This window comes from Cydia pomonella, chromosome 1, assembly GCF_033807575.1.
Source record: "Cydia pomonella isolate Wapato2018A chromosome 1, ilCydPomo1, whole genome shotgun sequence".
In the NCBI taxonomy this organism is placed as follows: Eukaryota; Metazoa; Arthropoda; class Insecta; order Lepidoptera; family Tortricidae; genus Cydia; species Cydia pomonella.
Window position 1 is genome coordinate 34961866 of NC_084703.1, and position 20258 is coordinate 34982123.

Genomic DNA, 20258 nt, shown 5'->3' on the forward strand with positions numbered 1-20258 from the left:
ACTAGAAATAACGAACATAAATTGACTGTTTTTTGAAAAAATAACTATATGACTAGAATAAAGAACGTTAAACGTAGAATTATTTATTTTGCATTTTGAAGTATTATTTAAAAGCAGTACTTTTATTTTAATATACGTAAGATATAGTATGTTTGTCAACAATTTTACTATTAAAATGTTTAATTATATTTTTATGAGTTACCTAATTATTACTTAGTCATACTCGTAGGCGTTTTGACTTTTTTTCTGGGGTCTGGTCTAATACAAACCGTCACTATACGGTTTAATGACGTTTGAACGTTTTTCTGCCTCTTTCTTTGTACTAACGACGGGAAAGGGACAAAGCGAATAGAATCCAAGTATTTCGAAGGCTCGCAGTAGTATTAGACCCATCATGTAGAAATGAACATGAATGTAATTTTGTCTCACTCCGTGTGCAAAATCGCATTTTGCTCATTGTTTTTAAGCAGCAAAGTACCCTCGTTCAAGCTGCTGAGGTGAAAAAATATTTGTGGTTAAGCTTGCACGATTTGACGGGACGGTCGTGATCAGATTGATCAGGTCTCTCGCGTCGAGCACTTTCGACACGGAGTATGCATCTCGCGCTCTCGATCAATCAACCCTAACACGCCTCTACACATGTATCCGACTAAAAGGAATCGATTAAATTACTTCACGTCGTTGCTGGGGAAAAGCGCTGCGTTGTTTCAAATCAATTTAGCGTGTTCAACAAGAAAGAGCTTAGTAGTTAGATACTGTATCTTTTTAAAACGCTACACTTGAATTGTAGGTATAGTTTTGTATAGGTTATTTGAAGAAAAAAAACCCGGCTAAATGCGAGTCAGACTCGCGCACGAAGTACCATTATCTAAAAATCACTTTTTTGTATTAAATATTTATTTTATTCTGTTTTTAGTATTTGCTGTTATAGTGGCAACAGAAATACATAATATGTAGAAATTTCAACTGGCTAACTATCACGGTTCATTGGATACAGCCTGGTGACAGACGAAGTGCGGACGGACGGACAGCGGAGTCTCAGTAATAGGGTTTCGTTTGTCACTTTGGGTACGGAACCCTAAAACCCATTACACTTTAAGCCTACTACATAATTAATTGATTGTAAATCAGTTTCATCTTATTTTAACATCAGTCGCCCGTATATTTAGCTTTATTACTCTTAAACATGAAAAATATTTGTAAAGCTCGAATGCTACTCCTTGTTGCTGTAGCTATCGATTATACTCCTAAAAGCGGAAGCACTTAAAACTGAACGTTTTATTCGGTTTTTAATAATTAAATAAGTAGACTTCAATGTTTACTCGAACTTGCAATACACCGTGTTTTTTTTTAAGTCCATTAATTTCAAGGGTGCATTCTTGAGCTTAAATTAAGTAACCTTCCCCAAAAAAATCGGTATTCTATATAACTCTATTTTGGAGATAAACAATGATTTACTTTTATTAAGTAAAGCCCCAGCGAGCCTTCTTGCCTTAGGGCCTGTTGATATGTTGATTCATGTTTAGTAAGAGTTTATATTTGCTATTTACTAAATGTAAGTACAGTTTCCAGTACAGTACCAAATACTTGGTTTTGTTTGTTTGCTTGAAGCTCTAAATGATAGTGCCGCCCATGACAAACCAAGTATGATGGAATACTACTAGAACACTCTGAGACGAAGATCGTCTTATAGAAAAGTTTATTTTGTTCTGGATGACATGGGTGTAGATATAAAGATTTGATTGAAAATAATAGGCAAGATATAAAATTACAATTATAGTAAACAATAGACCGGTTTTCACGATTTTTATTACTTACAATATTATTTAAGCAAAGGTTACAGTTAATTTTGAAACAATGTGAAGTAATGCAGAGGAATTATAAAAAAAAAACTGGTTAAGTGCGAGTTCGTTTTACTCGAGCACCGAAGGTTCCGAATAAACTTTGAATTATCCCATGTAACTAAGAAAGAAAGACTTTTGATCAGAACTACCTATACTAAGTGTACAGCGCCATCTAGCGGCAAATTGTGTAATGTAATGCACGTATGTTGGTTTTTCGAGGATAATTCTCTATCATGAGAACCGATTTCAAAATAGGTCTTTTATTTGAAAAAAAGGTGTATTTAACGTAATTTCATAGCAATTTCCAGTGTAATAAACACACGTAAAGTTAAATTGCTAACTAAATTCGAAAATGTTTTTTGTTATTTAAAAACAAAGTTATCAAGATAGAGGTCTGATTATTTTTCCTATAAAATTTATAGCAATGTTAATATTAAGTAAAAATTTCATATTTTCCTCCATAAATATTTTTTTTTTCATTTCTAAAAAATAATAAAATCTTTCAAATGATACCCCACTAAACACTGGACTTTGAAATTTTGCCCCGTCTTCATATTGAGTATTTCCCATAGTTATTAAAAATAAAATAACAAAATAATTAAATTATATGTCATTTATTTTCAGGCTACTATGGCCCATATATACACCTTACAGACTAACATAGGTACATACAATAATAAAAATCTTAAAATATAAATATCATTTTGACGACGCAGTTTTCGGTTGCGCCACCTGTCCTGGTGCGGGATTCGGCAGATTCCCACGAAACCGCCGAAATATCACACCTTTCGGCCAGAAGTCCGCGCTCGCGATGGTTTCCAGCAGCGGCCGCGAGACGCGCACCACAAACGAGCTGAAGTGCACGTAATGCCGCGATCGCAGCTGGAATACTTTCAGCTCGTGACGGATCTTCTTGCGGACATATTCCACCACATCTTCTGCCGTGGCGGAAACATGCAAGCGCGATACATATAGCGCCGTGTTCGGTATAATACTTTCAATGTGTCTGGGTTAGCGTTGTTCATAACTATTCCAAATTTCAAATCGGTAGCTTAAGTTGTTCTCAAGATATATTTAGCGTTGTGACAGACGGACGGACGGACGGACAGAGTCGCACCATAAGGGTTCCTTTTGTACCTTTTTGGTACGGAACCCTAAAAAGATCCAAAGATATAATTTTCCCCTAATTTTAATTTTCTTAATCTCTGCTATTATATTGCACATTGCACATAACTGAACTATTTTGGACGACGGATATTCGAAATGTCATTGATATGTCATTTTCAATGATTAGATGGATTTCAATAATAATGTCGGTGTTACATTACAACAACAATTTACATTACAATTTCAATACTTTTATACGAAATAAATTGAAAATTAACTATGTTATTACATCATTTAATTATATAATTAAAAGGGTTATTTAATAATAATAAAAAAGTTAACGGAGTTTAAAAAATCACCGTGTACAATATGCACAGTGTAAAAATATGTTGAAATTTGTTTTAAAATACTATCTACTTGTACAAAAAACGGTATTACAAGGTGTACTCTTGAAATTGAGATAAAAGTTAGAAATGGTTTTTATTTGAAGTTATACATCATGGTTATTTAAACTTACACACATTCAGTGCCGGATTAAGATATTTTGATGCCCTAAGCATTTCTAGATCATGGTGCCCCCTCATCAAGATTACGTTGAATTTTCTTGGTAAATTGAGTGACGTTTATTGTCGCATTACTTCTGAGAATAGAATTTTCAATCCGTCACATCATTTTATTACGGAAATTGACAGTAGGCATAAGGTTAAGTGTCAGAAAATTCGACACCCCCGTGCTTCGCATAAGGCCGGAGGCCGAGCCAACCAATGTCCAAGAGTAAGCGAAGACGTAAAACATAGGCCGTACTCCGCACAGGGTTTTGCAACCTCTATAGCTTTCCTGCGAAAATCATTCGTGTGAGGGCAAAGGCCGAGCTTCAGTAGGGGCTTAGCCATTGGAGGTAATTTTAGAACTTAATCAAACGCGATTAAGTCCCGTTTTCTTAAATAATAATGTGTCACAATTAGGCCAATAAAATTAGATTTTTTCGAATTTGGTCCTAAAAATGCGTGTAATGCGAGTTTGCTCCATTCCAGGAGGTGTGCATAAATGTTTCCTCTTTTTCAGTTTTTTGCTTGTAAATCAAAAACGGTACGTCTGACTGAAAATTTGTTCTAATTATGATTAAAATTGATATCTGAGGATCCGAAATGTAATTTAACTATGTTCTTGCAATAAAATATATTGATTGATTGATTGATTGAAGGTACCTTAATATGTATTCGTCGTAAATTGTAAAAAAAGTCGACATTTTTTATTTTTGTTAAAATCATGTTAATAATCCGAAAACGCCTTCTTACCAGTGTCAGATTCACCAAGTGCTATTGTAATTGATAGTGGGTTCCTTCTACATCGAGTGTGCCAAGCCACAGGAAATCATGTACAGGAAAAAAATATCTCTTAAGGATCCCAAAATGTATGCACACCTCCTGGGATAAAGCAAACTTGGATTACACGGTATTTATGACCAAATGAAAATATTAAAACAATTTCCAGCTTGCTGGGAATTAATTACTCAAAACGCTATTTCTGGATCTAATTTGATTGGCCTAAATCGTGAAAGTTTAAATCAGTGTTTTTAAAGGCAAGTCTAAGGCTGAACGCGCGGAGCGTTCGATCGGCGCTTACGGATGAGGCCAAAGGTCGAGCTGGAAGAAAGCATGGCTTGAATTTGACTAATGGCCAGGTATGAATGGCTGGGCGTCCGGAGCGTCCGATCGCGGCGCGTTATCATACAATACAACCAATGGCGAGGTGTGAGCAAGGCAGGAGACCCAGCTGCGAGAGAGAACAGCTTTGATTTGGATCCATGGCAAAGTGAAAGTGAGGCAGTTTGCATAAAGTAGAAGACCTTAGCGTCGCATAAGACCTAACGCCGAACTGCAAAAGAGTGGCTTGAAATCCAACCTATGTAATCACGGTTCTCCTACTGCCTTTGCTTAACTCGAAAGCGCAACTTGAAAAGCTTTTGGGTTTCGGCCTTCGCGGGGCCCTTTATAACACTTTGACAATTAGGTCGCAGGTCGCAGCAACTCGGCCTGACCGACACATCTGGCGTACAAGAGAGCAATTTACGCTACAAAATCGGTAATCTACATCGAGAAAATCGGTGGACCACAACAACCCGACAATTTTTTGGCCATGAGCTTTGAGGGCCTCCGCGTAAGGTTGGAGATGTGCTTTCGTGTCCTCATTCTCTTACGACCCTTCGTTATTAGATGGGTACTTGCACACGTATCAAGAAGTTACGTGTACATAAGTACTTACATTACGACTGCGATGCTGATGCAGCCTGCGCGTTTTTTTTTTTCATATGATTTTGGTGCCCCCCTAGACGTGGTGCCCTAAGCAAGTGCTTATTTTGCTTAATGGTTAATCCGGCACTGCACACATTTAACATTTATCTATAGTATATAATCCTGTTGTAAGAATTCCTCTAGAAGATTCAAGTATATTCATGACGAATAGGTACTACAATGCTAGTATTATCTGACCGTTTTTCTAAGATAAAGTACGCCATAGTAAATGTATGGCGAACTTGATCTTAGAAATCAGACAAGCTATACCTATTCAACAAATTCGACAGCACTAAAACATGGACCCCCTATTTTTATGGGCCGTTTTATTTAGATACAATATATACAATTGTAGTTTCAATTTAATTAGTTTCTTATCTAAAACTATTGAATTTGAGAAAAGGGGCCAGTCGGGGCACACATCTTCAGTGACCGGCTACGAACTGCGTCTACGGCGTAGACGCGTCGTAGCAAAATAAGGACCCCGCCTAGCCAAACTGTGTGTTTAGTGAGTAACATTTGGTTATTCCCAACTGTTACCACTAAGTTATTAAATGTATATTTTTCTTTTACTACCACTAGGGAGTCGCCAAAGTGAATTGTTACTAACTACTTGTATTCTTTTTTTCGCAGTCGTTACCATTGGTCAAAGACGAGAAAGACAGTTCTCAGTAGTTACTACCAAAAAACTTTTGAATGTTCAATAGTTATTCACAACTTTGTTTTAAATCCAATTAGGTTTGTTAGAAGTGTTGATTGTGACTGTTATTCCGGACCTACATCTACAGTGCCACCGACTGCTGAGCACCACAACGTTAGCCCTCATTTTTGTTATTGAGCGACGTTTTTATTTTTCTGTCTGTGTATGGCCCTCATCACAGGGAAAGTAGTAAACTTACTATAACTGCATTATGATTAATAGATGTAAATGAGTTTAGTCATAATGTCTTAAAGTAATGAAATCTTGAATGAATTAGTTTCCAGCCAGTGTCACAGTATGTTAAGCGGAACGTGCGTTCATTATAAATTAACTACTCGATTTAATCAACTCATTATACATGCATGCTAGGTATTACAATGCCGTCAACATTGTTCTAAATACTATATGCTATATTTATACTATGTCAATGTTATCAGTAGAGGTTCAATTATATTGTTTAATGTATTACATATAAATTGTAGCATTTTTATAAATACTCGTATATAGAATACAAATGTAAACAAAATAAACAAAAATAATAGTAGTTGTTACCGCGAGCTGAGATCTAGCGGTTCCCCAAAAACTATATAGTGTAGATTCATAGACATCTATTCGATTTGTGACACGATTAAATAAAAAATGTGAGAATTCAATATGGCTGCCGTTTTTTATAATCTTGACTATGAATTGTTGTTTAACAAAAAGGGCCTTTCAGATTTTTATACATACATTTTCATTATGATCGGGATAAAATGACGATATGTTTAAACCGTGATAAGCAGCGTCAATCACAATAATAATAGTGTACAATGAAGATAATATTTATTTTTTATGAAAAATAGGAAGTCTTCATAATTGTTAAAAGTTATTGAGCAATCCTGTCATCGTTTGAAGAGTACAATCTATGTTTTAATTGTATGCTCGTGTTACAGGCCCAACCCAGTATATATTTATATTTATTCACATAATATTACATATTTCAAGCAAATGTTACGATCTCGGTCGCAGTAAATGGTAAAATATATGAAATTATTAATGTAATATCGAAATGATTTGTCATTAATTAGGAGGAAATCAATCACCCTACTTTCGGAAAAGTTACTGGCCACACTGTTATCGTGATGTTTGACAGTTTGTAAACAATATTGATAAACCTATTTTTAATATAATAACATGGCAAATTATTCTCTTATACATGAAAATTTATTCATTAGGTCTTGTTATTTGATCCGCTAGCATTTTTGCAATATTTGGTATTGAACGACTGCATTTTGTTTTCGTTATAGGCCAGTTTCCTAAAGAGTCAAATCCAGGTCAAATGATATACTTTTTATGAAACCCCATAAAAAAATATTTTTAACAGAAACGCAACAGGTAAAATTCTATAAATTCACTTCCTTTATACATATGAGTTTTCGTTGATGTTAAAATATTAAAAGCATAACACATAATAATATACACATAAATAGGTATACGTTAAAACCTTAATTCTAAAAGAAAATATCGACGCAGGAGACCCTTGTGAGGCACTTTCTTCTGTCGGCATGACGTCCATGTTAGCGTAAGGGAAGGATTTTTGTTTGCGTTTTTCTACAATGTGTGTGTACACGTATAGTGGAGCCGTTAATCACGTATAGTAAGATGAATTTTATTTTATTTTAAGGTAACGGACAGACCTGACAGTCTCAAAACTGCCGTTTTTGGTTTAGTAAATGTCACATTTGACACTGACAGATCATATCCATATCAAATCCAGATCAAACCTATTATTGATCACAATCAGTATACATTTTTTTTATGAAAGGAAACAAAACTATTTACCACTTGGGGAAATACTTAGACTAGACGTACCACCTTTCGTAACACCGGCCCGATCGTGCTTAACCAACTGCGCTGCAGAAGCTTGCCAGAAGCGTGCTTATCCCTGCATTCAATTCGGACTTTGTTATGGTTACAATAGTGTAATAAAATGGTGTAGGGTTTAACTGAGTGGTACAGTTCGTTGCGTAGTATTTTACTTGAATAACCCTACAGGATGTATTTTTGTTTTATCTTTATATAAGCCTCGTTTTACTACCGCCAAGGTACCCCTTGGATAAAATAAATGTTGGAATTAAAGTACGCAATAATCATCTTAAATTAATTTTTACGTTAAACAAATGAGTGTCAAAAAATCTACAATTCTAACTATTACCTAATTGTTTTTATTATAAGGACCCGCGGCAGATTTTAGTTTTAATTGTTAAGATTCTGGATTCAATTGTTTATTCGTGGTAAACTTAAACTCCATACAAAAGTATAAATAAGAGATATTTATTCTCACAAGAAATTTAATAAAACATAGTGTTTACCACGAAATCGTTGATCACCCCTTTATATCTTCAAATTCATCTTCCCTGAGTGGAAAATAAGTAGGTGAACTCTCAGAAAGTGAGCCCGATGAGCTTGAATGCAAGGGGTTTTCAAGTAGCCGTCAAATGAGTAGACTCTTGATTTAATCATCCTACTCGTATCTAGTGTAATATTGGCTATGTCCACGCTTTAGGTAAATTTAGAGCCTCTGGAAGGTCTCATTTTTGTGATCGCGCGCGATGTCATTGATTTTCGGTGTATACAGCACTCAAATTATTATATTGTAACAGGTCTTTGAAACTATATATAACGTCGAGATGCGGAAAGCTAGCTCGCGCAAATCTATTTATTACTCTATTACTAGTTGTTAACGAGTTGTATTAAGTATAGCAGAGTGTTTGCAAAGTCGGCCTCCAGGAGAGAGCGAACCTCAATTGCGTCGCCATACTTAGCTTTACTGATGAAGATGAAATATTAGGCTTGTAAAATGTTTACGAAGAACAACATTCCTGTCTAGTATTGTACATTTAAATTTAAAAGAAAAGTTTGAAAGTTAAGGTAAAGTTATTAGGTCTTATCACTGTTAGTGGATTTAAAGTAGCAAATTAGCTAAAAGCTGTTTTATTAATTAAAAGCTGGCTATTAGTAGAAAGTAACAAAATGTAGAATTCATGTAAACTCATTATTTGAGGAATTCATAGTGAATAGAATCATAAGGCCGTATTCGAACAATCCATTTATGATGTCACTGCAATACGATACCGATTTGTAAGTGACGTTTTTGGTTGAAGGTGTGTGACTTTTGACACTGACAGATCGGTATCGTATCGCTGTGACATCTTACAAGCATTGTTCAAATACGGCAGATATTTATTTTTCGCTGTGCCTTGACGCTGTGTCAATCGGGTGTCTTTTAAGCGTTTTGTTGAATTGTGTGACAGGGACAACAATAAAACACTATCTATACTATCATCTTGTTTCTGTCACACGATGTTTTAAACAGCCAGTGTGCTAGTCCAGGATGTCCGGATATCCGAGGTCGTGTGTTTCCGGGTATCCGAGGTTTAAGGGTTTCGGAATTTTGGATTAATTGACCCCGAAATGGAACTGGAATATCGGGATTACGTAATATCGTTATTCTGGAATCCGGATTTTCGGGTCCGAAGCCCCAAATGTGTAAACACTATAAAAAATAAATAAATCTATTATTTAAAGTACCTATATTTTAAACCAAATAATGTCAAAACTGTAAATAATCAATTTTGGACAGCTTTTTGGGTCAAATTATACCTATGTATCTTTGCGTCGATCGAAATCAATTTTAAACAAATACATTAATTTCAAAGTGTAGAAGAAAAAAAAGTAACCAAACATTTACAAATATGTTAATCATTAAAGTTAGATAAAGTTAAATTACTTATTGATTTATCATTTCGGCGTTGACACTTGTAGTTTAGATATTTACGTTTGATTAGCAAACTTATGCCTCCGTTAACAGGTTCGTGTTATGTTAGTTTTCAGCACAGCGAAGCTCGCAGACATTCGCCGACAGACGATAATAGAGTTACCGTATAACTTTATGAACACCTATAAAGTTACCTATATGTCGTGATTTGCAGCAGTTATCAACGCTAACTGAGAACAAATTAAATACTAGTTCAGTTCTAAAATTTTCAGTATTGCTACCTCGTTTACCCCAATTTTAAAATAATTTGAAATTGAAATTAAAATTGAAAATATTTATTACAGATTTACAACCATCCATATTTGTTAGTATAACTTAGTAACTAATGTTCATTTTGTGTTTAATATAATATAATAACTATATACCTAACCTATTTTCTAAATTTCAAAAATGCTATATCTTGGCCAATCGAATACGCCAGTATAGGATTCTCAAGCCTCCCTGCACTTACCTCCAGGATGCTGTTGGTACTGCCCCTAGATAAGCCTAAGCCTGTATATGTAGGAGGGGGTTCTTTTTCTTTCGTTTTTTTTACTGTAAGAATAGCCTATTTTTTCTAAATTAATCACTAAAGTCTGTACGCATTGTATACAAACTTAGTAAATAGCAAAAAAAAAAAAACATTTTATCGCCCACTGTAGGTATTTATTTCCGAACATGAGTAAACATGGAGTATTTATTTCCGAAATCGGATTGATACTATTCCAAAATACGTGGTCGTTTAAGTCGTATCTATAACCCATGTAACGATTTAAACGACTTGGTATTAAAATAGAACCATAAGACTAAATCAATTTTTAAAGCCCACGCAATAAAGCCGCTTATATTTTTTGCGAAATACCTTGTATTGAAATAAATTTTTAGAGCCACCGCCCACTTAGATATCTAACAATAATTCAGCACCCACCATCAGGGATTAGCTGATTCTAGAATACGTATTTAGTATCTACTTCCAAAAATCATATATTTTAAAACAACATTAGTAAAAAGCATGCATACTAAAAACGACTCAACTCTGTACTACGAGTACTTAGTATAATGAAATAGTAGAACGAAATTCGGATTTATTGAAACTAGTGAAAATGTTAGATTACTACGAATATTATCTGTATTAAAAATATCAAAATCAATTTATTCTTGTTGGTGTGCCCGATGCGATTTCGTCAATTTGTTAATGTCTGGCAAACATTTTAATGTATTGATTTCTGCAGCCAGAACTCCTGGTATCCGATTTTATGCGTTACTTTTAATTCCTCATTTGTTGCGAGTTCTATGAGTTCCTCTTCTAAATTAGGCGACTGTCTGTGCGGATAGATCCAAAAGTCAATTTGATATATTCAGCTCAACAATATTCTGACATCACTCATGAAAACCTGCATTAATAATACCCAAGTACACTTTTTTCAAGCGCTTGAAATATGATAAATATTTGCCTTTTTTGTGAAAATGCTCTTGTAACTCTCCATGCTCAAATATCATTATATTCATTATGATGTCAGTGTACGTTCGATTTGGCTTGAAACAATGGCAAGTTTTTAAAATAGTCCCTACATAACTAAGTCTCGGCAGCGCCTGTCGATACTTGTTTTGAGTTTATAGTAACAACGAATAGACTGAGGTAGCAAATAACTTTTTCAACTTGTTAAGACTGATATTTAGACGAATAAAAATAAATTGCGATACGAGAATGTGAATGATAGGAAGCTACAGTCGCCATCAAATATATCGGAGCGGCCAAGGTACTCAAAAATATCTGCATACGCATTCTAACGCCGTGGCCGCTCCGCTCATAATAATATAATACATAAGTAAAATGTCCGTACTAATTGAAGATAGTTATATTGTTACTTATATATTATTAATTTTTATATTAGGTACTAGCGGTGTAACGTTGCCATTATGTTTATATATTTTTATTGATTGATTCATTGAGATAAATACGCAAGAGTCAATTTGCATTGTTTTTTACCACTCTTTTTGCGTCGAGTATTAAAAATCAAACGAAATATATCAAATTATATAATAAAAAAAAATTTCTTAATATCAATATACAGCGAAAGGAAGACTACGTTTGCACGCAGAAGAGGTCGTCCCTTTTCTCTTAATGCAAAATGTTTCTATTTATAAATTAATTATCGTTTATATTTACTACAGTATCAAAGGCCACGAAATGCATTAAAATGAGCTTTTCGAATAATCGGTGGCTGCGCAATTAAACGTGTGATATAATGATTAGTTCTTTAATTGTGGTTTCTGCGGTCAGACTTTCTGTCGGTACGTAAATATACTGTATAATTTAATGGCAAATTATTTTACATTATTTTTAATCCATATGATTGAATTAACAGTATAATTCAATTGCCTTTGCAGAAATCAACTCAGAATTAGCTGCGATTTTGGCTTTCTTCGTGTAAAAACCTGGACTATTTTACAATAACTCAATGGATTGTAAAAAAAAAGATGTTTAGGCGAAGAAATAAAACGACAGTTTCAGGGGATATCACCATCCATATAGTTAGTTTTTTTAGCCTTTAGGATTATGGCTACATAAGTAGTTGACAACGGAGCCCTAAAAATGTAATAAAATAACCACCGACTTAATTATTTTAGCGCCTTTAAGTAAGTTGGCACGTATTTAAGAACCACGTCGACAGTATTTGACATGCATATAATTAAATAAATATCCCTACGAAATGGCTAACCGATTTTGATGAATGATATGTCATTGATATATTGCGACTGATATCCAACGAATCCAGTTAAATGAATGTGAAAGTCTTTATTCTTTAATAGCGGGACGCATTCAAAATATACAATCTTTTTATTGCTGTATCTACCTACACATTTGACCTACGATGTATTCAAAGTATGGTATTCAAAAAGTTTCATTCAATTTGACACTCGGCCCGATTCGAAGAATGATAAAGACACGTTTAAGATCTTGGAAAGATCTTGAAAAGATCGATAACTAAACGACATGTCAAAATTTACGTTCATTTTGATTTCGCTGTGATCCCAATAAGATCTATCTACGGTATTTCTAACGTCAAAGAGACATTGGTTGTATATACGACATACAAACGATATCTAAATGAGAACTTATCTAAACCAGAACTTCGTTATCCTATCTCATTCTTCGAATCGGGCCGTCTGTGATAGCGCAATGTTATTTAGCGACTCTGGTCTGGTATCATGTTTATGAGGAATTCATTTAATGTAAGTACAAAAGAAATTGCAAACTAAATGACGTTCAACTTTGAATTTTTTCTTAATATGTGTTTTTTTGTAAGTATTAAATGTGTGCCATAAGAAGGGAACTATATTGCGCGACCTAGTTGTGCCTGTCATCACGGGGGCCAATCTGTCTTCCAGTGTACATGTGTACACGAGGATACCCCAGCTGCTACGACAGTAACTGTTCTCAAGGGATAAACAGCCATTCTCACAATACTGGCTAGATTTTTTGAAGGGGTCACTGAGGGGTAGGTTTCGTGCCGTTTTGCAAAAATTAACAAAGCAAGTTATGACAGTATTGGTAATCGGCATGTAGTTACCTATTTTTTATGTGAAGTGGAGCGTTTTTCTTCAACTACCGTAAAACTACCCAACTATAGTCCAATACTGCAACTATGGTCCACAAGTTCAAAAGGAAATTAAGTATCTATACCACTGTTCCTTTTGGTATACACCTAGTTTAACCATCCATTTATAATCATACTTTGCCTTAGAACTACAAAAATATAGTAAAATACACTCCTGAACGAGAAAAATTGAGTTTATTTGTGGACCATAGTTGGGAGCTTTGGACTATAGTTGGGTGGTTTTACGGTACGTGTTTAAGCAGAGCTAAGGCAAAGCTAATTATTATAAAAATCAAATGTTATGTTAATTCTGAATTATAAAGCTGTTTTCAATTTTATAGTATATGAATAACTTCGTATATTTTAAGCCATTAGTCGCTTTCATATTGATTTGACTTACTGAACATAGGTAATAATAGAAAACAAATTCTATGAGATAAATGATTAAGACGACAAAAGTTGACTTATAAAGAAAACTGAAATTTGCAAATTGCGGGCAGCTTTCCCTGTCACTCTAATTACGCTTTAATGAGAGTAAAAGAGAAAGGTGCCCTTAATTTGCAGACTTTGGTTTTTCACTGTGGGCCCCAAGTACCTACATGTTAAATATTAATAATAATCTTACGAGTACATTAGAGTATCTAATATCCCAAATATCGAATTAACGAATGTTTGCTTAATTGTGTTACCTACACTACAATAAGGGCCCGTCTTTAAATTATTGGTCAGTCACTTAAACTACCCAACTATAGTCCAATACTGCAACTATGGTCCACAAGTTCAAAAGGAAATTAAGTATCTATACCACTGTTCCTTTTGGTATACACCTAGTTTAACCATCCATTTATAATCATACTTTGCCTTAGAACTACAAAAATATAGTAAAATACACTCCTGAACGAGAAAAATTGAGTTTATTTGTGGACCATAGTTGGGAGCTTTGGACTATAGTTGGGTGGTTTTACGGTACGTGTTTAAGCAGAGCTAAGGCAAAGCTAATTATTATAAAAATCAAATGTTATGTTAATTCTGAATTATAAAGCTGTTTTCAATTTTATAGTATATGAATAACTTCGTATATTTTAAGCCATTAGTCGCTTTCATATTGATTTGACTTACTGAACATAGGTAATAATAGAAAACAAATTCTATGAGATAAATGATTAAGACGACAAAAGTTGACTTATAAAGAAAACTGAAATTTGCAAATTGCGGGCAGCTTTCCCTGTCACTCTAATTACGCTTTAATGAGAGTAAAAGAGAAAGGTGCCCTTAATTTGCAGACTTTGGTTTTTCACTGTGGGCCCCAAGTACCTACATGTTAAATATTAATAATAATCTTACGAGTACATTAGAGTATCTAATATCCCAAATATCGAATTAACGAATGTTTGCTTAATTGTGTTACCTACACTACAATAAGGGCCCGTCTTTAAATTATTGGTCAGTCACTTAAACACTCAGGGGGTTAGTAAAGTATTTGTCTTTGACTTTCTGCTGTAAGGCAACTAAATCTCTATCTATTTAATTGTTACTCAACTATCAATTAATTAATTTATTAAAAACATAATTTAATATCGTACTGAGACAGACTAGAGGTAAGATCCACGACACAGGCTTTGTCAATACATATGCAAAAAACACCAACAACATATGCACCTATCCTATAAAATATATAGGGTAAAATATTAACCACTGTTCATACTCTACGTAGTGACTTTTATACTTAGGTCATACTGAACAACTTTTATTATGGGACCAATGCTGAAATAGTGAAAAAAAATTGGCTGTTTCATATATTCCGGCTGATGTGATGCCGCTGATTTCAATTCCAAATTTTTATTTGCGATTTCGACATTGGCCTTATCTATAATAAAAATTGTGTAGTATGACCTGTAAAGTGACTACGCAGAGTATGAACGGTGGTTAAAATTTCACCCTGTATATCCACAACAGGTTTAGTCAACGGTCTAGCTATTACCTATAAGTATATAACTAAACAATAAACAAATAGAAATGGTAGGTGTCTATTTGTTCTTACTTTGGTTTTCACAAGTATTTAACATAAGCAAATCAGTCACACGCAACTAAGGCGTTAACGAGTCCGTATCTATCCTTATAAACTTCCTGCTTATAATAGAGCACGATCCCAGAGCCGTCAGATCTTACTTATTTTCTCATGACTAAAATGTATGAGATAATATACTTGCTAAATTGAACCGACGGCCATTTGTCCGGCACAAGGTGCTAAAGATAGGTAAAAATATGACTAAGTTTTGTTAAATTCTCATGACTGATGGAAGAGAGGCAGCAGTGGGCAATAAAGGGCTGATATGATGGTGATGATTACTGATTTTTATGTATGTTATAGAAAATATTGTTAAAAATTAATAATCAACATTGCCAGACCATTTCCGCCGGCGGTAACTTTCACCAGACGCTTTAAAGCTGTCTAAAAAGATATTGTAACATTACTTATATTCTCGCTTTTGATTTTTATATATGACACTCAGGGAGCTATTACAAACCATTTTGAAAGTAGCCAGACCAATTGGAGAGGCCCAACCATTCCCCAGACCCACATAAAGTTTCACACATACACACATACAAACTTTATGTGGGTCTGGGGGATGGTTGGGCCCCTCCATTACCGCCGGCGGAAATGGTCTGGGATTATTGATTATTAATTTTTAACAATATTTTTTAAAACATACATAAAAATCAGTCACGAGAATATTAAGAAAAGTTAGTATTATTTTTACCAACCTTTAGCACCTTGTACCGGACAAATGGCCGTCTGGCCAATATGGCAAGTATTGCAGACATTAAAAGTACACACTAACACTATACATCCCATACATACTATCCCATACATTTTATTCATGAGAAAATAAGTAAGGTCTGGCGGCTCTCGGATCTCGGACTATAATTTTAACCTTAGTCATTAATGTCATTATATAATTTTAAGCATATATTTTTTAACATAAGGTAGTAATAACGTTTGAACGTGTACAGGAGACTTGCCGCGACCCCGCAGCAAAGGCGAGTACGTGTTCGTAATCGCACAGCTGCTGTTCGGGCTGCTCCTGTTCGCTACCGTGCTGGGCCACGTGGCCAACATCGTCACGTCGGTCAGCACGGCCAGGAAGGAGTTTCAGGGTGAGTGCTTAACACAATGCTATATCTACAACTGGCGAACCAAGTGCGAGGTAGGTGGAGGCAGCGGCGAGCGGCGGCCATAGGTGGGAACAAAAGGTCGGATCGCTGTGTCTCGCTCCAACTTATGGTCGCCGCTCGCCGCTGCCGCCGCCGCGTGATGTCGTGGCCGGGCCGTAACGATGCACTTGGTTCGCCAGTTATAGATTATAGCTCTTTCTGCAATGCCCTCTCCCTTCCATGCTCAAAATTCCTCAGACTTCGTGCGCGAACAGTTTTTGGGGCATATTCTACGTTGGCATTATAAAAGATTGTTGTATTAGTAGCAGTGTCGCATGTTATATTTAGGCCACTAAGCGAAATAATGTTTTCCCTAGGTACAGTTCAATACTTTGTGACTTTTAAATGCCAATAAAAGCAGCAAGAAAGTTATTTTATACAGATCTATTTTCATATATGTATTATAAATAGCACCTATATTATGAAAGAATTCAAACCGCTAACGCGTCATTTTAATTAATAATCGGACAGACAGACGGACATGACGAATCTATAAGGGTTCCGTTTTTTGCCATTTGGCTACGGAACCCTAAAAATCGAGGGTGTAGAGTCTAATTCATTCGTTATATCATAAGTTATATGAAGTTTCCAAACTACGATCTAATAGTACAGTAACTTTATACATAACGTTTGCGTCAAATCCGGTAGTTCTGATTTTTTGCAGAATTGTTTAATGATGTTGGCCCACTGAATAATCCAAATTAGTGACTTCGAGCGCCGAACACAACTTTGTCAAAAATCGAAAAAACTGCGTAACTTTCTTTTTTTTTTTAAGTTTTGGACGATTATAACCCTAAAGGACTAATATTTGAAGTACCTGCGCAGACGTTTTTAAAGTACACTAAATTTGATACAATATGTTACTAGAATTGTCTCTGTAGATCTAATTACTAGTTCCCGAGATAAAGCCTTTCAAAATGTATATTTATTTCTAACTTGAATTCGTAGTCTAAGTGCAGTGAGTACGACTATGCACTTACTTACCTTACTAATTCATGTTTGAAAAAATTATGAACTGAGAAACTCTTAGGTCTACAGAGACAATTCTAATCCCCTATTGTAGCAAATTTATTTTACTTTAAAAAAGTCTTGAGAAGGTACAGTTAGCATCAAGAGTAGCGGATCAAACATCGCTTCAAAAGTATCTACCATTCTGTAACAGCTTAACAAAAAGACATAGTTCTATATGTAGAACAATTACGACTGTAAATATAATATCAATACTTCAGATGTCTGTCAATAGAATATCAGATACTTTTGGCACGGTGTTTCATCTGCTACGATTGATGCTGAATGTACTATCAAAAAGCGGCCAAGTGCGAGTCGGACTCGCCCATTAAGGGTTCCGTACCATTTATGACGTATTAAAAAAACTACTTACTAGATCTGGTTCAAACCAATTTTCGGTGGAAGTTTGCATGGTAATGTATATCATATATTTTTTTTGATTTTTCATTCTGTTATTTTAGAAGTTACGGGGGGGGGGGACACACATTTTTTCACTTTGGAAGTGTCTCTCGCGCAAACTATTCAGTTTAGAAATAAATGATATTGAAACCTTAATATCATTTTTGAAGACCTATCCCTAGATACCCCACACGAATGGGTCTGATGAAAAAAAATTTTTTTTTTTAATTTTATGACGTATTAAAAAAAAATACTTACTAGATCTCGTTCAAACCAATTTTCGGTGGAAGTTTGCATGGGAATGTATATCATAACTTTTTTTTTAGATTTTTCATTCTGTTATTTTAGAAGTTACGGGGAGGGGAGGGGGGGGGGCACACATTTTACCACTTCGGAAGTGTCGCTCGCGCAAACTATTCAGTTTAGAAAAAAAATGATATTAGAAACCTCAATATCATTTTTAAAGACCTATCCATAGATACCCCACACGTATGGGTTTGATGAAAAAATATTTTTTGAGTTTCAGTTCTAAGTATGGGGAACCCCCAAAATTTATTGTTTTTTTTCTATTTTTGTGTAAACATCTTAATGCGGTTCATAGAATACATCTACTTACCAAGTTTGAACAGTATAGCTCTTATAGTTTCGGAAAAAAGTGGCTGTGACATAATCGGACAGACAGACGGATATGACGAATCTATAAGGGTTCCGTTTTTTGCCATTTGGCTACGGAACCCTAAAAACTAGTCCTTTTGGGTTATATTAGTCGCCCAAATGTAAACAAAACCAGAAAATTTCACGGTTCTGACAAGGTTTCGTTCGGCGCTCGACACATACTCGTACTTAGATTATTCATTGGAAATCATAAACAATTTTGTAAAAAATCAGAATTACCTGATTTGACGCATACGAACCCCGTACTTTCAGGCGACAAAGTCACTGGATTCAATTTTTCAATTACCTACACTTGATTAAACTTTAGGCAAATAGGTAATCGATACAATTATTTCTTAAAACAATCTACCTACCCATACCTAACAGAATTATAATTAGCTATCTACCTACTGTAAAAATAAAATATTCTTATAGATAAATATAACCATCCCTGATTAACAATAAGGTCATCAAAGGTAATATAATGGAAGGCAATATTTTTTCCTTTCTGCGGAGTCTCATTTATCTCGAGAATCACTGAACCATTTTCATTTGCGACATCGCGATGGTCGCTCGGCCGCCGTCGCTCGCAATTTATGTATTACCCGAGTAAGAAAATGAAGTTGGAAAGCAGTGCATTTTCTGTTTAAGATTTTTGGCGTTAAGTACGAATAGTTTGAGGACGTCATGTTCTTATATACGTTACTTCTTTAAATAAGGTAGATATTTTTAAATTCGGCACTTACGGCAGCTACCATATCCCATATAGGTCTTAGAAAAAATTCAAGCCGCAATGAAAACACGCAATCGCGAGCTCCTTTCATGAAGAAAATAATACAAGGAAACAATATAAATTGTTTTTTAATTAATTAACAGATATTTTAGAACAAAGAGTACTTACCGATGAAAGGAAATACCAGGATTAATAGATCCAACTTTATTTGTGGTGTTTGAACAATTAATTATTGACCGAAACCGAAAGCGTCATTTTGATTTTGAAATCTTACGTTTCACGCGGAATACGGTCGGGAGCCGATTGATGTTCGCGGCGAGCATAGGAGCCGCGCGGCGACTTTTTTGCACGCAAGGGACATACACTCTTTCCTTCTATCTCGATATAGTTCTGTGGTATTGACATACATTTGCCGTGGTTTTTAACAGTTTTAATGAGATCTTACAGTAAGGTGCTTAATATAAACGAGAGTAGAAAGTCAGTTACTCTTTAACCGGATATATATTGTTACTTTTTTGGTAATAGATGTGAAAGTAAATAAATGTTGTTTTGATTCTGGCGTATAATGGTGGACCCAAATTTCGTCCACAGTGACAAATCGTTTCAAAAAAATCCGAGGATTACTCTTCATCATATCCAAACACAGTTTTGATATTCGCTTTCGTTCGCGTTTTTGTTCGATCGTCAACAAACGAGGCACCCGTCGAGCAGAAAGCTTAATAGTCATAGCCAATTCTTCGTGCAGGATTTCTTGTACACGCTCAGTGGAGATGCCTATCCTCTCAGCTATTTCACGCACGTTTACTCGGCGGTCGTCGAGTACGATATTATGGACTTCGTCAACAACATCCTCAGTAAGTGACTTCGATTGGGCGACCGGAGTGTGGAGCATCAGATGTGCTTGC

The 20258-nt window shown here is 35.1% G+C and overlaps 1 protein-coding gene across 6 annotated transcripts in view; it reads left to right on the forward strand.

The window, feature by feature from the left end:
* The window catches only part of LOC133521058 (cyclic nucleotide-gated cation channel alpha-3), a 65135-nt gene that overhangs the window by 24095 nt on the left and 20782 nt on the right, over positions 1-20258 (forward strand). For all 6 annotated transcript variants that reach the window (XM_061855791.1, XM_061855817.1, XM_061855809.1 and 3 more), the window contains exon 5: positions 16359-16502. In XM_061855791.1, coding sequence (XP_061711775.1) covers positions 16359-16502 — 144 coding nt within the window. The remainder of the gene's footprint in view (positions 1-16358; positions 16503-20258) is intronic.